At 39.8% G+C, this 22,801-nt stretch overlaps 1 protein-coding gene across 1 annotated transcript; it reads left to right on the top strand.

Moving 5' to 3' along the window:
- The first annotated feature begins 3,793 nt into the window (after nucleotides 1–3,793).
- LOC145782603 (CD209 antigen-like protein 2) lies at nucleotides 3,794–20,554 on the top strand. The gene is made up of 4 exons (XM_082594413.1): nucleotides 3,794–4,061; nucleotides 4,516–4,560; nucleotides 4,937–5,105; nucleotides 20,263–20,554. Exons 1-4 carry the CDS (start codon nucleotides 3,812–3,814, stop codon nucleotides 20,519–20,521), a joined length of 723 nt encoding a protein of 240 aa, XP_082450539.1. The 5' UTR covers nucleotides 3,794–3,811; the 3' UTR covers nucleotides 20,522–20,554.
- The last annotated feature ends 2,247 nt before the right edge of the window (nucleotides 20,555–22,801 follow it).

Raw genomic sequence — 22,801 nt, forward strand, 5'->3', positions numbered from 1 at the left:
GAAGAAGCTGACACCTTGATGATTTGCCTCGCAGCATCAGCATCACAGCGGAGTCCTGGTGCGCAGTTAGTCTTCTTCAGTCTGGACACAGACGTTCTTGTCCTTGCTGTTGCAAACTGCGACCAACTCTGCAAACACTGGTCCATTTCCATGCTATCAGGTACACTGGTGAGTGGTGATTGCACCAATATGGAGAGCTTTAGGACAAGAGAAGGCGAAAGCAGTAACCTACCCGTATTCCATACTTTCAGTGGAGCTGATAATGTTGTTAGATTTTCAGGATTGGGTAAAACCAAGTGGTTCCAACAGTACTTGAAGGCAGGAATGGAAACAATCAGTGCACTAATGCAGTTACCTGAGGACAGCACACTATCTCAGAATGTGAAAGAAACGCTGGCCAGCTTTGAATGCACGTTGTAGCCTACTGCCCAAAGGGTGTCCACATAAACAACATTCCAGAACTGAGATGGCACCTGTTTTGCAAGAAGTTGACGGAGAATCAAAACTTGCCTCCAAGAATTGGTGCATTAGAGGAGCACGTTGAACGCGTGCGAGTTCAGAGTCGTGTCTGGTGCCAAGCCACTGTCATGTGGCAACAGCTCCTTGATCCACTTCGGCATGGCTACCATCAGCATGAAAGTGGGATTTCACCTATCACCACAAAGATTCTACCTGCACCACAAGCCATTATTCAGCTAGACCGATGCCAATGCAAAACCAACTGGTCAACCCAGAGATGCTCGTGTCGAAGGAACAACTTGATTTGCAACGACTTGTGCCTGTGTGGGACAGACTGCGAAAATGACGTTGATTGTAATGCTGGAAATAAAACTCAGGACAGCTGTTGGAAAATTGAATTGTTTTTTGTTTGTCCAAAATATGATAGTGGCGTGCAGGCTTGCTTCTATTAAATTTCTTAGTCAACATAACTTAGCACTAGCATGTTATTGTTGAATGAAGTTTATATTTCAACTAGTAAGTAGTAATGCAGCAAATATAATTTCTGGGCCATTTTGAAAAAGCAATATGGCGGATAATTGCAAAGTGGTTAACGCTAGGTATCTAGGTACGCTTTTAATGGATTTCTTGACCCTTGAAACATAGAATTACCATGTTTGATAAAGTTTATAAGTTTATTAGGAGCCGAGATATATCAAAATATATAATTTAGGGCGGCCATTTTGAAAATTCAAAATGGCAGCCATGCGGACATCTCTGCAAATGTAATTAACGTTTTTCGGATTCCTCATGATCTAGGCTTTCCGAAAATGTATAGGTTTGCTAATCTCCAAAAATTTTGAACGAAACTCTTTTTTTTGACGTAATGAACTTGACTATGAGCTAATGTGTTCTTTCAGGCGGGAGTAGAGCAGGGTTGAGAAAAACCCGGGTTTTTTTAAAAAAGCCCAACCCGCCCGGGTTTTTTTAAAAAAACCCGGGTTTTTTTGGGTTTTATTGGGTTTTTTTAAAAAAGATGCAAAAAAAGTAGATTCATGCTTATTTCACCTCAAAACTACTTTTTACGAGTGAAGTGCCTTTCACAGTACATGCTTGCATAACTCAATAAAATAATGCACTAGGGCTGTTGTTGCTTGAATGTTGCATCATCCATTAGTTTCAAGATCAAGTTGGATGTTGCATCATCCATTGATTTCTATACCAAGTTGATGCTACCGTGGTAGAAATCACATTATTGCATCATTTGTTTAGATTTGAAGGCAAGGAGCATTTATGCCATCATGTTTAAATATTTTTTATCATTTATATATTATATATAGTAATGGATGAGCAATTGAGCGATTGCGTGGCCAATTAGGCAAATGCTCTGAAACAGCCATGCGTTAGAATCCAGAATCTGTAATTGGTAAATAGCCTCCTAAATTGCATTTCACATCATATATACAGACTACAGTAGAGTAGTACTTTCACCAATTTAACTATAAGGCCTTCTTGCATAAATGAGTTTTAGTGTAGTATACACAAAGTGACATTACTTGATTTTTGTGTACTGTGCAATATCCACTACGTTTTCAGTTTATTCTTGGAAATTACTTCACAATCACATCCTTAAGTCCTAATTTAAAGTTTGTTGTAAGTGCCTTGTTGTGTTTTTGTAAATTTTTTTAATTTTCCAATAAAAACTGGACAAATATAATGCTCTGGGTTTTTTTATGGGTTTTTTGGGTTTTTTTTAAGTGGGTTTTATTAAAAAACCCACCCGGGTTTTTTTGGGTCGGGTAGAATACCAACAACCCTGGAGTAGAGTAGGCGAATCGTGCTGCCTATGTAGCTTTCCCTGCATTTCTTGCATATGATCTTGTAAACACAGTTCTTGGTGATACATTTGTCGTCGTTCCGTAGTGGGCAGTTTTGTAGCAGGCAAGGTTCTGATTTTTGTGACTTTTGACGGGCGTTTCGGAGGGTTCGTGAGCGTCGAAAGAGGCGGACTGGCAAATGCAGGTCTTTGAAGATTTTCTTTACTTTGCGGTCCGAGTCGTCGCTCATAAAATAGTTAGGCCTTCATGTATTGGTAATTTGCCCGTATTAATTAATTAGTTGCATTAAATTCTTTTGTATTAGGCCTACATTAAGTTTATTTACAGTTTTCAATATGCGTCCCGGATTTGCATTTCTAAAAAATGGCAAGCCTACCGGTAAGTAGGCTAGCCTAGATGTCAAACTTCCTTTTTCTTATTGCCAGTCCACGAAACTATTTTCATTTTAAAACCGATCCGTGAGAGAAAAAAGGTTGTGGGCCGCTGTGCTAGTGTAACAATAAAATTAGTCAGTTTTATGCCACAAAAAAGTTTGATTTTTCGACATAAACTCTACAATTGCATGCCAGTAGGCCTATACTGTAAAATGAGATTCTCATCTAATATAAGTTTAACAAATAAACTGACTGAAGTGGCATTATGTGTAATATATTTAGAGCACAAAAAAACATAAATTCGATCTTCCCTATTTATCATACTTTGCTTAAAAAACTCTTTGAACTAAATTTCATTAAGCAATGAAGAATCGACGCAATATGTGTTTCAATACCAGACTCCACAAATATGAGGTCACGTAAAATGTGTTCATAGCGTATAAAATTACTTTGATTGTGAATTTGATAAAACAGGATAATTTTCTTTGGTTGACATCAGTACATTGGCTTCACTTTTCGACAAATGTTTGCAACCCAAGCTGCGCACATTTAGATAAGAATTCTAAGAAATATTTTTTCAGCTTATTTGATTTTGCCGACAAAATATAAATCCCACAAACACTAATGACATACCACCCTGAAGCCTTTTAGATCGTATCATTTTGAAACTTACACTTTGTCACGCAAATGCAAAGAAAACAAATACAAGAAAGTTGTGTTACAAATTATTTTCACCATTTGTGTTTCACCGTGTAGCAAGTTTAATAAAAATAACTGGTGCTTCATTATAAACAGTATATTTATTTGAAACCAAAATATGAATAAAAAACAGCACGAGGTCTTAAAGTTAAAGAAGCTTGATGTGCCAACTTCTTTTGAAGCATAATAGGACTGTAAAGAGTTTATTCTAAAAGTTTAAAAATATATTTTTGTAGCTTCATACCATTGTTTCTGTGACCATTCAAAAATTCGGAAAGTCTCTTTTGAGTTTTATCTTGTCAGGTTTTTATAACTTCTTTAGACAGTGGAAGATTTGACAAATACCACCGAGTTGACATTGATTTTAAGTAGCAACAACAACAACAAACGGAAATAAAATAAATTATTTTTGCTAATTAATAACTTTACTGTTTCTCAGTGAAGCTTACGCTGAATAGGAAGATGCTACATCAGTTAGTGTCGTTGGTGACTATGCTTGTGTTGGCTTGTTGCGCTCAAGAGCAGCTGACATGTCTCCGATCAATATCCTCCACACCAGGTTCTTCCTTTGTGGGGAATAACATCCTCAGGGAGCGGAAGCAAGGTCCTCCTGGTAAGAAAGGTCCGGCTGGAGCAAGAGGAGTTCGTGGACAGAAGGGAGCTAAAGGCGAACCTGGTGGAACAAACAACGCAATGATGGATCAGCTAGGAGGTCAGTAAGATGAGATAATTCATCTACCTCATCTATTGGCTGATTATGGGAATCTTTATCTTCAGACTAAACAAGCTTCTTTAAGAACCTAATCCTTGCAGTTTATAAACATATAGCCTAAGCTTTTGAGGCTTTGAACCACCGACGCAGGCCCAGTCACCGATATTGACATTCGTTGTTGTTTGTTAAATTTTTCTGTTCACTTGGTGGCGCCGAAAGAAGAGCTGTATTTATAACACGTTGGTAAAACACACCCCGACAGTCGAACCAGCTATAAAATATTTTACTGCAGCTTTAAAATATTTTACTACTTGATCTTGCGGTTTCTTTGTTCACAAAGTTAGTCGTCTAACCCTAACCAACTCCTCTATAGTAGATTTTTTACTCCGATTTCAACTGAGCAATACTTTCGCAAAAAGTTTGACCAAGTTTTGACATGGTTGTTTGTGTTCAGGTGAAATCGCATCATTGCAAAGGCAACTTGAGTCACGATTCTCAAGTAAGTTTGGACTTTGGAGACATCAGTTTTGTAAACTTTATCTTCTAAAGTTTGGTCGTTTTCATTGCATTGCATTGAATATTTTGTTGATTAAAATATTTTAGTTTAGTTCAAATCCGACACGAAATGTTATAGTTTCATTTAATGTTGGCTTTCCTTTTAAAAAGTCTTTAAAATACTGCCCAACAGAGTATCGAACCACGTCTATTCATTCAAAGGCAGCCGTTCTAATCACTAAACACCACAGGCGATAAGTAGGCTAACATATAGCCTACTGTAAGTTTGGCAGAGCACATGTATCAAAAAGCTGCTCCATTCCACATTTGAGTGTCGAAAAGGGAGTTGACAATTACACAATGCAATAGTTGTATTTTAGGTTTCCAAGCTGGATTTGAAAGATTAGACAACGGAGCGATTGGGCTGTTTAACGGCTATCAATACAAACTGTCAAGCAGACGTCAGAACTATACTTTAAGCAGACAGTTCTGCAGACGAGAGAGATCTGACCTGGCTGTGCATGGCATTCAGGATCCAAACAACAGAAGGTGAGATCAAAGGTTTTGAAAATGACAATGATTTTATTTTGCGCCCATTGCGATAATACTCAGTATACTCTATAAAGTCTACAGTACTGGACAATTTATTATGGATTTTATCAGCAAATTTCAGATTCTTTTTTTGATAACTGAGAGCACTACAATAAATGTAGTGGTGTTTCAAAGCAAAGAAGCTGCAATTCTCCAACATCGGTATTCAACATCACGTAATAATGCCGGATTGTGGCGTCATAATGGCGTAAGTCTACTACAATGCCAGCAGTTCAGTTGAGCCTTTGTGACGTTCATTATGACGTCACATGTGGCACTGCTGAATACCGATTATGTAGAATGGCAGCTTCTTTGCTTTGGGCCACCATTACAATTGGGACATCTGATTCTAAAGTGGCCCAAGTTAATTTGGGCCAAAAATGAGGTTTTGATAAAATCTTGCAGAAAACGATATAAGGTTGTTGCTGACAAAATTTGGAGTCTTTAGACGAAAAAAATTTTTTTTTATTAAGTGTCCAAAAGTAAACCAAGTTAACTTGGTTTCTTGGATAAAAAAAAATATTATTGCAAGAAAGGCCCAAGATAACTTGGGCCATTCTTGCATTTACGATACTGCAATTTTCACCAAATCAATAGAACCAAGTTATAGCTTGTAATAATTGATTGCTTGGTAACACTGTACTGCGCATTTTTTTTAAGTATCTACTGCTTTGTTAACGATGATGTGATGATGTGGGAGCAGCAGGTGAGGAAAATCGCAGGTAAATGATGATGTGGGAGCAGCAGATGAGGAAAATCGCATGGTGGTAAATAATGATATGAGAGCAGCAGATGAGAAAAATAACGTGCTGGTGATAAATGATGATATGGGAGCAGCAGATTAGGAAAGTAGCACAGTGGTAAATGATGCTGTGGGAGCAGGAGATGAGGAAAATAGCATGGTGGTAAATGATGATGTGGGAGCAGGAGGTGAGGGAAATAGCATGGTGGTAAATGATGATGTGGGAGCAGGAGATGAGGAAAATAGCATGGTGGTAAATGATGATGTGGGAGCAGCAGATGAAGAAAATACCGTGGTGGTAAATGATAATATGAGAGCAGCAGATGAGGAAAATAGCGTGGTGGTAAATGATGATGTGGAAGCAGCAGATGAGGAAAATAACGTGCTGGTGATAAATGATGATATGGGAGCAGCAGAAGATGGAAATACCGTGGTGGTGAATGATGATGTGGGAGCAGGAGATGAGGGAAATAGCATGGTGGTGAATGATGATGTGGGAGCAGCAGATGAGGAATATAATGCTTCAACCTCCACTCTAGTGAGCATAGGTGCGTTTGCAGGTTCATCATTATCGGGTTGTTTTTTTGTTTGTCTAAAAATTGTCTACTAATTTAAAAGTGATTTTTATTTGTGTTTGTTAATTTTTTTTAATGATAGATTAGCAACAGGGGTTTCATGCAATATTAGGACAAAAGCACCGGAGATCTAAAGTACGGAATGAAGGGGAATGGAAGAAGGCTTTAGCAAAGAGGAAAAGAAATAGGCTAGTCGAGAAGGAAAAAAATTTAAAGGTATATCGGGGGTTACTTATGTCATTTAAAATAAAATAAAAATCTGAGAAGTAGGCTAGGCTAAATTAATTTCAGTATAAGATGAAAGTAGCCTACTCTTCTATGGAGCGAAGGTGTAGTCTGATGCATTGTTGTCGGTCTTAATAAAATATTATTATATTTGTTTAATATTTTACACATGATTTTGCAGAGTATCGTTGTGATTGTTGGTTCAAGCAGTGCCACATAGTAACACTTGAAGAAAAAGAAAGTATATTCAATAAATTATGGGATTTAGAAGATTATGATGCTCACAACTACCACATTTTACAATGGGTGAAAAATGTCCCCAAAAAAAGTGAAAAAATAAGAAATTCGGATGACTCTTCCACTTCCAAAACAAAGAACAACACACGGGTGTATCAAATAATAGAAAAACGTGTTTGTAAACAACTTTTTGAACAAACTCTTCAAGTTTCTTCAGGTAAAATCACTCGGCTACTTACAAAGCAACAGAAAAATGATGTCACGCCAACAGACCAAAGAGGAAAACACAACAATCACTCCCGGATAGCAGAAGATGTAGTATGCATTTTCAAACAAATGTTTCAAAAAATCCCCAAGTATAATTCGCACTACCACAGAGAACGGCACGATTCTTCCGCTGTGTGGTTAGCTTCGGGTATTTCTAAAACTAATTTGTACGATTTATTTCGCGAAGCAACTAAACAAAAAATGTAAAAGTTCCCAGTTACGAGTGGTTCCTCCATCGCTGGAACAAAGACTTTTCGCATGTAAAATTGTACTCTCGTGCTTCCGAGAGGCTACATGCAGCACATTCCATGAGTTGAAGGCAGTTGGGAATTTTTCTGCCTTAGAACAACATCACACTCTTGCTTATGCCGCACGAGATTTGTTAAGAGAAGATTCAAAACAAAAAACAACAATAACATTTGATATGGAAAAAACGCACCTGCTACCGTTTATACAGACCAGTAAGGTATTTTATTTGAGACAACTCTGGCTATATAATGAAGGAGTCCATCACACGGCTGACAAAAAAGGATATATGTATGTTTGGCTGGAAAGCGAAGCCAAACGTGGCTCTGACGAAGTTGGCAGTGTGCTAATCAAGCACATAAAATCGCAATGCTCCACATGGCCAGAAATAACGCTTTGGAGCGATTGCTGCGGAGGACAGAATCGGAACCACAATGTGACTTCAGCTTTGATCTATTTGGTCAATGATCCTCATATTAGGCTCAACAAAATCACACATCGGTTTTTATGGTCAGGTCATTCTTATTTGCCCAATGACAGTGACTTTGGTTTAATCGAAAAAAAGAAATCATCAATTGCCGCCTTATACACCTCGAAGGATTATTATGATTTAATTACAAATTCAAGAAAAAGAAACAAATTCGAAGTCCACCACATGGAGAAAAATGATTTTACAGACATTGCAAAACTCACCAAAATTTCAAAACCTGGGAAAGCAATGGACACTGAAAGACAAAAATATAGCTGGAGAAAGATTCACGAAATGGTTTACCATCGCGGATCTTGTGGATTTTCATTCCGATACAACTTCAGCGACGAGCTACGCCATGTCCAACTACATCAAAGGGACACAAGAAGCCATTCCGACAACATGTCGCCTTTGTACCCCGAAGATGTCAACATTAGCAAGGCCAAATACGATGACTTGATAACTTTGCTGCCATATATTCCTCCTATATACCATGCATTCTACAAGAACTTGCCACATTTAAAGGAGTAGACACGTTTGTGTTCTTTACCGTTGTGTTCTTCCTGTTAATATACTGGCTTCAGAAGCACTTCTGCTTCACACTAGTTGTTAGTAATTTAGCGCTTAACAATGTTGATCAGGTACTGCAGTTTTAAACAGCTGTGGAGTTAGTCATAATTTGGCTTGTCCGGAGATGGAGTTGTTAAAAAAAGGCCTACTCCGGCTTGATAAACAATAAAATTTTTGTTTGCATTTTTTTTCAAAACATTGTTTCTTGTTTTCCGTATTAAGCTCTACAACTTTACCGACAAATAGATGTGTTTGTTCTTGTTAGTTTTGTGAAAGTCGCCATTTCGATTTCGATCACAAATTAAGTGAAATTAAAGAAAAAAAAGTCTGGCAACACTGAAGTCGGAGTCAGCAAGCTATAAATCGAGTGGGAATCGCATATTTTTTGCCCACTTCTGCAGCCTTGGTTTTAAAGTTATGAGTTATGTTTCTTTTATAGCCTGTAATGTTGTTCATCGTTTGTTCTTTCAGTATTTCGTTGTTTGGTGTTTTTTCCATATTTTAATAAAAAGGTATTAAGAACTTTGTTTTTCGTGTAGCCTAACATAAAAGCAGGCAAAAATATTTTATTAAAACGCAAAATTTTTGACTTGGGCCACTTTTCTGTTGTAAGAAAAGCTTTTATTATCTGTACCAAGTTAACTTGGGTCGCTAGTTTTGACTTATCTAATCATAGAAAAGTGGCCCAAGTTAAAACTTACGTAATAAACTACGATGACGTCATCACTCAGTCAACCAATTATCACAAACAATTTCTTGCTTACTCAAGTTTTCTCACATGCAAGATGAAGATTGCAAACCTTCAGTGACAATTTTTATCACAGCATGAATCTTTAAACTCGATTATCTCAAAACCACTTTTTTTGACTTGGGCCACTTTAGAATCAGACGTCCCAATTATTTCCGAGCTCTCAGTTATCGGAAAAAGAAAAAAATTGAGATTTGCTGTAAAATTGTCCAAAAAAATATCCATAATAAATTGTCCACTGTTTTGAATGTCCAGTACTCTGTAACAAATTGCAATCACCACGTAACAAGTAGCTGGTATAGAGAGCCAGCCGTTCCCACTTTACCACGCTACTATGTGCAGCAGTCGCGTGTTTCTTTGCGGTATCGAACCAACGTCCCTTCACGCGTCATGCAGACGTTCACATTACTCGACCAAGCAGCCGACAAAACACCAAGATAAACTCTAGTTTTGTACTTGACAATACAGCAAGTCATTGTTCTCACACAACAACTGAGTTATAGATATGTTGTCACCAGTTCTGACAGCTTAGTGAAAAGTAAGTTACTTTGCAAAAAAAAACGTCGTAATGTCGCATCAACATAATATAGACCTCAAATTTAACGTGGACTCTCAAGCCTCACATCCGAAATGTGGATGGTTGACATACGCAACAACAAACTAACTGAAGATTTTACCACTGTAGAAGTGATTGAAGCCATAAAGAAGCTGTAGCCTAAGCAAGGAACGCTCCAGGACCAGACTATTCACCCAGAATTTATACAAAACTTAGGAAAGAAAACTATCAATCTGTTACGAAATGTTTACTCTCACTGCATGCATACACTAAAGATCGCTAAACTCTGGCGAAAAGCATTGGTTGTTGCAGCCACTAAGCAAAGCAAATCCGTGACTGACTTTAAAAGTTACCGCTATATCTCCCTCTTGTGTGTGCAACATAAGCTTCTGGTGCGTCTCTTGCACCGAAGAATTGAACTAGTCATCGACTCCAAACTCCCACAAGAACAAGCGAGGTTCAGGAAAGGAAGATCAACAGTTTATCGCGTAACTTTGCTGACACTAAACATCTAAGATGAGTTTAAGGCCAACTTGAAATCAGGAGTGGCCTTCCTTTATCTTACTGCGACCTACGATACTATGTTAGCAGAGAGGTCTCACTTACAAACTGTTGTGGATAATCTTAGATCGACATATGATCAAGTTTGTTGTTGAACTTGTTGTTGTTGTTGTTGTCGAACTATCCCCAACCGTAATTTCATCCTTGAAACTAGCGACCGAAGGAAGAGCTAACGAAGACGTCTAAGAAATAGAGTTTCACAGGGAAATGTTGTCATCCCAATGCTTTTTAACATCTATATCTATTTATGGTCACAGCGGTAAACCATAATCTCTTCGTGGGAAAATTGTAACATAAGATTCTCGGATCTGTTCGTCTGTATGTAATGACCGAAAAAGAAACACTCTTCTGAAACGTCTATTCAAAAAGTGTATTTCTGTAAAATTAGCCCGCGGCTATCGAAAATGGGGTGCAACGCAATACACCACTAAAAACCTGTCACTACAATCCAAACTACTTAGTTAAAGACGGAACTTTCGTCCAGCCGGCAAGCACTAAGCAAACAGTTAAATATGCTACCAACTTTCAAGCAATCATTTTACGAAAATGACCAGAATAGATTGCAATATCTCAAACTCACGTACGCAGTTACTGTGACGTCATAGTAAAACATTGTGAAGTAATTCTCAACAGGTGTAATACAAGTCTTACGAACGATGGTGCAATCTTGGCTCATTTTTAGGAAAAATTCCATGACGTAATACGCTAAGATTCAGTAGACCTGAACGGTTTTTATATGACGTTGATTTGGTGAAGCATTGTCGGGAACATGGCGACCCCTAGTTATGACAGTCTGACATGGCATAACTAAAAAAGAATTGACGACAATTGTGAGCCAATGAATAAAAACTCACGATACACAAATTGTTTGAATCACTCACGTTTAAGTTAATACGCAAATACAAAGGGCATGCAAAGAATGAACAACAATAAGAATAATACGCGACGATACATGAAATTGGTACCATGGGTACACACTAAAATGACGTTATATACAATTGTTGCGATAATAACCGACTGTTCTGGGCTCAGACAAGGGTCGGACACCGCAGAAAAAACCAGGCTCAAACCCTAACACTTACGTGTTCTTTACGGGGGCAAGGCACGAGATATCCCTCAACACGTAGTCTACTTTCACTTTCCCCGTACTCTCATCGTAGTTGCAGACGGCAACTTTAGCTCTACGAACCACAGGCTTCCCTTTCCTAATTTGTGGAACTACCTCATGCACCCTCCCAAGTTGATACTTCCCACGTTTACCAATGTCTTAGAGAGAACCCACTACTACAAGTTGACCAGGCTCCAAATTCTCGGCCATTTTTAACCATTTTTTCCGTCCCTGAAGCCCTGGCAAGTAAAAATCGATCCATTTACTCCAAAACTGCTGAGAAAGTGACAAATTGAACCGATAATCCCTTCTTAGTTGGTCACGATCATGTGGTTGCCCAACAGCACAGTATGGGTCCAAGTATGGGGTCAACAGTGAGGCAGGGGTGATGACAGTAAAATCCCTAGGGTCGTCACTCAAGGTTACCAAAGGGCGTTCGTTCACGATCCGAACATCACTGCCTGTGTACGTAAGCAGTTCAATAAAATTGGGCTTACGAATTGAAGAGTCCAAAATGTGAAAAAATGCAATTTTAAATTGTTTTACCATTGCCTCCCAAGCGCCACCTTGCGCTGGAGCATACGGAGGTGTAAATTCCCAGTTTATCTCCTTCTGTCTCAGGACGTTGTGAAATTCAGTTGATTTTATCAACTCGAGTAACTTCTTAGATGCTGCCTGAAAGGTGCTTCCATTATCGGAATAGATAGCATTAACCTGCCCACGTAAATCTGTAAACCTAGTAAAGGCAAGTAAAAAATCACTCAGCGACAATGACGTAATCAGCTCAACATGAATAGCTCGAGATGCCATACATGTGAACAAGAGTCCCCAAGCTTTTTTGTGACTTCTACCTTCAACAAAGGTTAAAGGTCCAAGATAGTCTAAGCTGCAATCAAAAAAGGGTTTCCTATGCGCAGTTATGCGAGACAAAGGTAGATCAGACATGAGCTGCCTTATAGGCCGTGCTTTCTCAATCGCACATATACCACAGTCATTAAGACACCTCTTCACGGAGGCATTACCATTAGCGATCCAAAACTTCTGTCGCGTAGACAACAAAGTGTGCTGTAGGCTACTCCACAGTGCGCATTTCGATTATGATGCGACAGTACAACGAGCCTAGTGAAGGGGTGTTTCGAAGGCAAAACGATTGGATGCTTTGCTTCTAGAGAGATCTCGGGAGAATTACTTAAGCGCCCTTCAATGCGGATTACACCAGCTCCATCTACACAAGGTCTGTACTTATTAAGTGAACGCAATTCTTTCAAGCGTTCCTTCTCACGTTGCGAAGCGCCAACACTACCCCGCTTTATCACTTCTTCAAGGGCATCCGGCGATCGTTTGGTCATTAAATGTACCACATCGCCATACACGCTCTTCTGAACAAACTTCACAGTCAACTCCAAAGCATTATTAAGATAAGACGCGTCCAGTTTTCGCTTCACAAAGCTACGCTTTCTCGTTTTACAGTACAAAAATTCAACAAAGGCGACCAAACAAGCGATTCTCTTTTTCATAACATACAAAGAAGGTGCGGCCTCGATCAATTTGTGAAGGCCACGCTGTCCAACGTTAAGCGACTCCTCTTCGTCACGAAGATATAGGCTATGGACAGGTACTGAAGTGGCATTCTCTACAAATGGAATTTCCTCACACTGGTAGAGAAGACTAGAACCATTTAACCACAACTCTCGAAATTCTTTCTTTGTAATAAGATTTGGCCTTGTGCCAACATCAGCTGGGTTCATACCGGTAGGGCAAAAACGCCAATCCTGGGCTCCAGACAACAATAAAATATGCTCAACTCGACGCGTGATAAACTTATTCAAACGTAAATCAGGGTTTTTAACCCACTGCAACACAGTCCGAGAATCACACCAAAAATATTTAATGCAGTCAGGCATCTTCAATGCCTCGTAGGCCTGCTTCACGAGTCTTGCTGTATTCAAAGCGGCAACAAGCTCTTTCCTAGCTATCGGCCAAGAAAACTGATTTTTTACAACAATGGTAGATTTAATCAGAACGAAAGACACACTCGGAACTCCGTTAACCAATCTACGTAAGTAAACAACAGAAGAGAAAGCTTGATTCGAAGCATCACTAAACCCATGCAATTGATATAAAGCAACATCATCCGGACTACACACACCAGAGTTTGCAAAATACCATCTCGGTAATGAAAAATCCTTAAGCAGGTTCAAAGAGCGAAGCCACGACTCCCACTCTTTAACAAAGCTATCAGGGACCTCGGTGTCCCAATCAAACTTGTCTATCGCCAATTGTTGAAGTATCAGGCGTGCGTTTAGAAAAAATGGCGCTCCAAAGCCTAGAGGATCAAAATTTTGCCCAAGCTGACTGAGCATACTTCGGCGCGTGTGTTTAGCTAAGGGCTTTAAGGAACATGCGATACACATCTCGTCAGACTCGGTTTGCCACACACAACCCAATGTCTTCGCTGATGGCAAAGTCATATCTTCAGTCTGAAAATCAACATCACGAATCAAAGGTGAGAGCATCTCATTATCCAAATTTGACAAGACAATCATAGCCTCCTTGTTAACGCTCCACTTAACAAGTTTAAATCCACGGCTTTCAAACAAAGCGACAGATTCATGAGTGATTTGCTGAGCTTCCTCTAAGCTATCAGCCGAAAATATAAAATCATCCATGTACATATTATTTGCAATATTGCAGAGAGTTAGTTCACCAGCACCGCTGGGATTCTGCTCGATCATTTTCTTTATAGCCTAGCAAGCGAAATATGGGCTACTCTTTATTCCCCAAGGGTGCACACAAAAACGAAAAGGTAAGCTACCATTTTACCATTTTCAAGGTCATCATCTTCAAACCACAATATACAAAACAAATCCCTCTGCGACTCAGGTAACTTTATTTGAAAAAAGCATTTAGTCACATCAGCCATGAGACCAAATCTACCAAACCGAAATCTAGCCAAGACATCTACCAGAGAGTTTAACAAGTCAGGACACGAAAACATTACATCATTAACACAAGTTCCTCGAAATTCAGACTTGCCATCGTAAACAATACACTTTTTTAATTGTGACGTCGCAAAGTATGGTGAATACCACTCAAATCCCTTGACATTTTCTGCTTCACCAGCACGCTCGATATAACCATTAGATTTAAGATCCTTCATGGTGTCAGTAAGGAAATCACGAAGTTCAGGTTGTTTTAAAGCCTTCTTCCTTAAAGCAGCAGCTCTATCTGACGCCAACACAAAATTGTTAGGTAAATAAATATCTTCCTTCAATGGTACAGGTATCTCAAATCGACCATCTTTCAACTCAATATTCGGTTGAACAAGTTCTCTAGCCAAAATGTCATTGCGAGACAATTCACAGGTTTCATTTTGCAACGTCAAATCCTGAATGACTTTATTCAGGTCTGCTATTTCCATATCACGAGACTCAATTTTACGCTGAAAGCCAAAAATGACATCCGACTCTGAAGACGTCTGCACTCTGCACACATTAGCAACGCTTTCATCTAAGGGTGACTTACCACCACAAGCCAACCAACCGAGAGGAGTGAGTAAAGCATGCGGTTCACTACGATTCTCACCAACACGTTCTTCTTTAGCCCACATCAAATAAGCGTTGTCGTTGCCAATCAGTACATCTACAGTACTACAATCATTCAAATGAAACATATTCACGTCATGAAAATGACGGAAACCACTTAAATCCTGCTTATGCGGTAAAGTTTTAACATCGTCAGCCCAAGCTGGGTTAACCACCGAAGTTATATCACAAAACAGTTCATTCGTCTCTAACGACTGGATGTTGAGTTTAACAAGGTTAGCACAAGTAGGTTTCTGACCAGTCAGAGTATCCATTTTAAACGACGCTTTATCATACGGTTTAAGGCCAAGTTCACACACCAAATCACTCGAAACAAACGTCAACTGCGAACCAGGATCATGCTGACAATACACCAACTTCGATTTGCCAGTCATTGGATTCTAAACACGAGCAGCAGTAACGCGGTTAAAGGCTGCTTTAACATTTCCAATCTTAACACTACGCACAGGAACTCTGGCACCAGCATCATCTTTGCTGATCGAATCCAGATAATCACGTGACGTCACATAAAAATCATGCAGAAGAAAATAGTGTTTCCTATCGTTGTTAGGCCCACATTGACGACAGTTGTTTGCATGTTTACAGTCTCTAACCATATGCTGGCGCAAACAATTCAAGCATTTGCCAGCTTTCACGATAACATCTCTCCGATCTTTAGGTGTCAAGCGCAAAAATTCTTTACAGTTAGACAAAAAATGATATTCAACTTGACCACGTGACGAACAAAAAAGACACGCCGGTAGGTCTTTACGTCTGGCCTCACCACCGCGCGGTGCGCCAACAGCAGTCGAGTATTGCGAACTTCGTGACATTACATTATCATGGGGTTTTACCGACGTCTACCTAACCGGACATGAAGGCAATTTTCCTTTGCTAAACTTTTTAAAATGCTGCGACTCACCAGAATTGCCCATTAGCATAATGCTAAAATCAGTCGACTTACGCGTTTCCTCCCGTACAACAAAATCGAACAAACTCTGAAAAGTAGGCTCATTAGTGCTACCATACTGATCACCTAAAAAGTCAAGATAACGCTGCTTAGCGTCAAACGGGAGTCGCTTAGCCAAATCCAAAACAAAACGTCCTTCCAATTTATCACGCTGACCATAAGCTTGCGCGTAAAGCAGACACTGCGACAATTCATCTTTAAACTCTTTTAAATCACTAGAAGACATCGAAGTTAATTTGCTACCATAGCGGTACTTCTTAATTTCTGGTTCGGCAAAAAGACCTCCACGAACTCCAAAACGTTGAGACAAGCGAGCTAACGACATTTCTATCCTGTCTTCCTCTGACAAGCCAGGAGTGTCGGAAACCAAATTAGCAATCGTTTGAGCAGCTGTTCTAACACAAGCTGCTTGTAACAAAGTCAAACGAGTTCCTTTAAAGGGCGAAGCTGCCATCAAGGCCGTAACACGATTTTAAAGAAGACAAATGGCATATTATTACCATCGTAACCAATCAAGGCCGCCTTATCGAAAAACGTCCTACTATTTTGGTATTCAAAAAAGCAATCCTGCTGTTGAGAACTCGATTTAGCGGGAGAAGACAAGCTATATCCCTTAAGGGGCTGATGGGGCTCAGTCACATGTGCACAACCCGATCACGATCCTCACAAACGTTAAAATCAGGAGACGCGATACGCCTCTCACAATCACGCAAATTACGTGTAGCTGGGCGATCAAAAACTAGCGGCGCAGAAAACTGTGAGGGGAAAAACATTACTGCTAATGGCGGCCCCGTGACCTGTACGCTCTGGGGGAGGAGTTAAGTTATAATTCACAGGCCTTGGCTCTACAGCCTTCAGAAGACCCTTAGCCGCGGCCCTGAGACCTCCTGAAACAGCTGGAAAACGTGTGGATTGCCCTGGTCCACCCACGGATTGAACAGGCGTCTGGAAAAGGTTATGTAAATTAAACTGCGATTGATGTTTATTTCTGGATTGGCTAGAAGAGCCCTTCTTAGAACTACGCCGGGAGCCCAACTCTGAACGATATTCAGCTAAAACTACCTCTTTACGTTGTTCAGCCCTCAACTGAGCGTCTTTGAGTGCAAACTCAGCAGCTCTCGCGTCGGCCTTAGCTCTTGCGGCAGCCTCAGCTCGTATGGCCTCAGCTCTGGCGGCGGCCTCAGCAGCTCTCGCTTCGGCCTCAGCTATCGCGTCGGCCTCAGCAGCTCTTGCTTCGGCCTCGGCTTGTATCTGGAGCTCCTCTCGTCTTAGCTGTAGGTTAATTTGTGCAATTGTTCGTGACGAGCTCCTAGACATCGTAGTGCTTACATTTGAGGCGCTATCCTCAGGATGTATATCAGCATCTAACATATCTGAGAACTCACTTTCTTTTTGTTCGAAGTTATTTTTTAACGAGTTAAATTCGAGATCTACCCTATCACGAAGTTCTGCCAAGACTGCAGAGTTAAAAATTTTACTCAAAAGAGCATGGAAATGCCGTAAATCCTCTTCCAAAGTAGAGAACTTAAATCTAAAATTTAACAGTTCCTGCTTATCACTCAAAGAACCTAGGGCTACAGAAAGTTCCCCAATTTGAGTCAAAATATCCCTTCTAAGATGCCGGGCCTCTCGAACTGACTTAGCCTCATCATTACTGGGTCCCTCCCCAGAATGGCCTGCCCAACCGCAAAGAACATCATCAGGCTTAAACTCAGTCGAGTCGACGGCGGCCGAGTCCCTGTCGCCACCGAGTGTAGACATATTAAATTGTTGGGGCTAAATTTAACAATTAAAAAATTAAGTTACACAAACACATAAAAAATATTATAAGTTATAAAAAACTTAACTGCAAAGACCGTAAAAAACACAAAAAGAATTTAAAACACAAAAAGAAATCTAAGATGAGTTTAAGGCCAACTTGAAATCAGGAGTGGCCTTCCTCTATCTTACTGCGACATACGATACTATGTTTAGCAGAGAGGTCTCACTTACAAACTGTTGTGGATAATCTTAGATCGACATATGATCAAGTTTGTTGTTGAACTTGTTGTTGTTGTTGTCGAACTATCCCCAACCGTAATTTCATCCTTGAAACTAGCGACCGAAGGAAGAGCTAACGAAGACGTCTAAGAAATAGAGTTTCACAGGGAAATGTTGTCATCCCAATGCTTTTTAACATCTATATCTATTTATGGTCACAGCGGTAAACCATAATCTCTTCGTGGGAAAATTGTAACATAAGATTCTCGGATCCGTTCGTCTGTATGTAATGACCGAAAAAGAAACACTCTTCTGAAACGTCTATTCAAAAAGTGTATTTCTGTAAAATTAGCCCGCGGCTATCGAAAATGGGGTGCAACGCGATACACCACTAAAAACCTGTCACTACAATCCAAACTACTTAGTTAAAGACGGAACTTTCGTCCAGCCGGCAAGCACTAAGCAAACAGTTAAATATGCTACCAACTTTCAAGCAATCATTTTACGAAAATGACCAGAATAGATTGCAATATCTCAAACTCACGTACGCAGTTACTGTGACGTCATAGTAAAACATTGTGAAGTAATTCTCAACAGGTGTGATACAAGTCTTACGAACGATGGTGCAATTTTGGCTCATTTTTAGGAAAAATTCCATGACGTAATACGCTAAGATTCAGTAGACCTGAACGGTTTTTATATGACGTTGATTTGGTGAAGCATTGTCGGGAACAATGACCTGCTAATTTACTTCCCCCGATAAATACGCACATGCAGACGACCTGGCTATTCTTTCAATGGCGCCTCAAACTAAGTGACTCGAAGACACTGACTTCTGCTTTCCACCCAGGCAATAGAGACTTAAATAGAAAAAATAAAATCCAAACAACGGCCGGACACTTCCTTTTAAAGCCATACTCACATAGGCCACCTTTAGGTTCGACTTGATCAATCTTTAACATACCGCAAACATCTAGAACACATACGCGGAAAGGTGTCAGCTCGCACTGCATTCTTAGAACGTTGTGCTGACACAAGATCGGGTGCTAGCACAAGTGAACTTCTAGTGGATGCTCCAGCAAACAGTGGTGTCATGCGGCATGGAGTAAAACATGATCAGCAGTACATCTCCGCCGTCAAGTGATCGGAACTCCATATGAGAGTCAATTTGTTTATGGCCTCTCTAGACTTGCCTCATCAAAGCGGAACCGCATGGTCACAACTCACAAGTGTGAGAGGCTATGATGCAAATATGTTGCGTTGGGGCTTAGAAGAGAGTGCTATCTGTGAGTGTGGTGAGGTACAGAAGGCGGATCATATAGCTAACAGTAGTTAAGCGCCCGACTTTGTTCACGAAGAAACCTCACGATTAAACGGCGCTGGTTCGGCTCTTAGGATGCGCTCTTGAGCATTTAAGGACTGCTTATCATTCAGCGGCACCCAGTGGATGGAATAATTCAAAGAAAACAACACTTCAACAATTGGAAACTTCACTTTGTCAAACTCGGTGACCGGCCTGCGTCAGTGGTTAAAAGCCTCTACAAATATGCGAAACTGACAGGAATAATCTGTTGGAGGCTTTGTCAGTCCGAGGATAAAGATTTAAACCAACCACATAATCAAGGATTGCCGGCTGTAGACCAACAGACCTCCGCAATCCCCATGGTAAGGAAGACCTAGTTTCTATTGACAGTGATACTAGGCAGTGATTAACCGACAGGTGCCCCGATATTTAGTGACATAATAAAAGAAGAATAATAAGTCATGATCAGGCAACGCTGCTTCACTTTACCCGGTTTGCTTTTGAAAAACGCATGTCATAAATAAGTTTCTATTTTGCCACTCTCACTTAATAAAATATATTGCATAAAATAACGTCATGATACTTTCACTGCTGTCAACTTCAGCTTGTCAACCTAGGCGATCTGGCATACGAGAGTGGTTCAAAGCCTCAACAACTACAGCAAGCTATGCAAAACTGCCAGAATTAAGCTTCAGAAAATATTTGGCAGTTCGAAAATAAAAATTTCATTATCATTCAGCCAACCTGTAAAGTGTATCCTACATACCCAATCACCAAAATCCACCATTTTACATTGATTCAACTTACGTTACGTAGACGATTCAGCAGACGTTAAAAATGATGAATTTTGCTGTCTGGGATAGCAGAACGTTATACATTTTCAGCAAATATTAGGCTACTAACAGTTATCTTTGCGACTGACGTTGCGACTAACGTTGCTCAGTTTGTTGAATAATAAAAATTATTTTTCTCAGAATCATCTTTCAAGCTCTTGGCCTTCGGTCTTTAACCGCTGGCGCACATATTGGACTGACTGACATCGACCGAGAAGGAGTGTTCAGATGGCTGAATGGCCGCTTGCTTTCCACCAGTGGGCCTAACTTTTGGAGAGGTGGTCGGCCCGATGGAGGAGAGAGACAGGATTGTGTCGTCATGGGTTGGGCCGATGATCGAATTGCTGACGTCAATTGCCGAGGGGCATTTTACGCTCTCTGTGAAAAGCGATGGTCCTAGACCATGCTGACTCATTTAGTCACAAAACAAAGAAGCAGGAAAATAAAAAATAAAAAATAAAAATAAAAAGGAAATGGTGAAAGAATACAGCATGTTTTGTGTTTCAAGATTTAGAAAATGCCATTAACTGCAGCATAGCCTACATTCTACAACCCTGATGAACGACACGTAGTTTACTACGGGTACGTCTGGCCCTAAAACACTAATTAGTAATTAAACTTGGAATATTTCATAAATCAACCTGAGAACACGTTGTTGTTGAGAACACGCAATCCAAATGTTGTCTACTGGGCCGTTTAGAGGATTATTTTTTTATAGCCCGGTAGCAATAAAATCCTTGTGCCCCAAAACAAAACTTTTCTAAAAAAAGCACAATATCCAAAAAATACAAAGTGGTTTCGTCAAGTACCAGGGGTCCCTCGGAAAGACCACGAGCCCTTAATCATCACGAGCTCGGGTCAACAATATCTTCTGCAAAAATTATCCAGTTTTGCACAGCACGGTGTCAAAATATAACGTAAGCAAAATCTAAAACTCTTATGATTTCGTCCTGGCTATGGATAGATAATAATACGGATGCCACGCTATTCTTTGAATGCTGTGATCATGTTTCAGTAACATTCAAATGTAGTGCACTTGAAGGCTTGAATCATCATCATTCGTTTGGGGCGTACCCGGACAAAATTAACGCATTTTTTCCAAACACCCCTTTCCTTCATAAAATTTGGTTGTTCTGTTTCTACACTGATTTAGTTGGTGGAGAAAGGTTTTACTTGCCGACCCCTTTTTCTAATGCCATAGCTTGGTTACCAAAGAAGAACGTTACCAAATTCCTGTGGACTTCTGAGGCAGAGTCCTGCGTTAGCTGCAATCTTCGTATTTGTTTGAATAGTACTCAGAAAAGATGTCGCGATGCGCAAATATCAATATAGGCAAAGGAAATCGCAGTAAACACCCTTGTCGTATCAGTAAGGAATACAGCAAATCAGCTATTGTAAGCTACCATGGCGCAAAATCAATAAAATAGAATGTTGTAAGCTGTTGCTACTTCATACAACATGCTTGCAGCATGTAAACTAAAGGAACCAAACTTGTCAATATGTTGAGTAGGTCATGGTTAGTCTCAGTGCTGTATTCGTAAAAAAAGCATAATAAAATTTTCATTATATTGTCAGATTTGCCAAAAAATGAATAATACACAACTTGCAAAATACTATCATTTATTCTACCATAACATGAATTATCAACATCAAAATTGGTCGAGAGGTACAAAATTGTTTATTTTCTATGAATACAATCCAAACAGCCTGCCGAGAGGAATCTACATCTTTATCCTCTTTACAAATTTGGGATCTATAGTATCCTTAGCTGATCGGTGGTTTAGCAAGCATTCAAGCATAAAACTCGCAGAACGGAATTAAGTTCATGGTACACCCGTCCCGTGTACCATTGGTCCTTGGGTTAAGTAGTTAGTTTTCAAGTTTTCAAGAATCAATCAGAATCCTAAGGATAGCATAGGCACTCTCTTTGGAAAACCAGAGGGTATACTATAGTTGCTCGAAAAAGCAGAGAGTATACTGCCTATACCCTCGAATACAGCACTGGTTAGTCTGACTATAAACACTTGTGGGCAATATGCGTTGTACAGTAAATGTGATGCATTAGCCCAGTGGTTCCCAAACTGTGGTACACGGAAGTCTTTCAGGTGGTACGGTACAGGTGGTGTGGCAAAACCAAAGAAGTTTAAAACGTGCATGCGATGTAAATTAAAAGGATATACGTCGATGAAAGTAAATTTAAGCACAGCCACCAAACCTATAAAGCACGGCCACCAAACCCAATTCGTTAAACTTGTTTGCGTTTTGTTGTGTATTTTGAGATTAGAGGTGATACGAGAACACTTTATGAGACTGCTGTATGTTACGCGAATAGAAAAAGTTTAGGAATCACTGCGTTAGCTTAAGGTTAAGTGCTTGGGTCTTTTGAAGAATATCTTATCAAAAATGACGCTAAAAGACGCGAAAAACATTATATGCAATTGGAATGCCCGAAACGAAAAATAATTTTCAGTTTGTTGGTTAATTTGTATATTTTGTTAACAGTTTCAAACCATTTCGTTTTTTTATCAGTTCGATGACGCAAAATACTTGATTCTCACAACTCGCAAAGCTCTAAAATTTTACAGTAGGCCTATACAATAAACTTAAAGTGACCTTGTACTAGGTTTTCAAAGATTTTACAACAAATATATTTAGTCTAGCCCTGGCCTATAGCATCATG

Source organism: Aplidium turbinatum, chromosome 13 (genome assembly GCF_918807975.1).
Source record: "Aplidium turbinatum chromosome 13, kaAplTurb1.1, whole genome shotgun sequence".
Classification (NCBI taxonomy): Eukaryota; Metazoa; Chordata; class Ascidiacea; order Aplousobranchia; family Polyclinidae; genus Aplidium; species Aplidium turbinatum.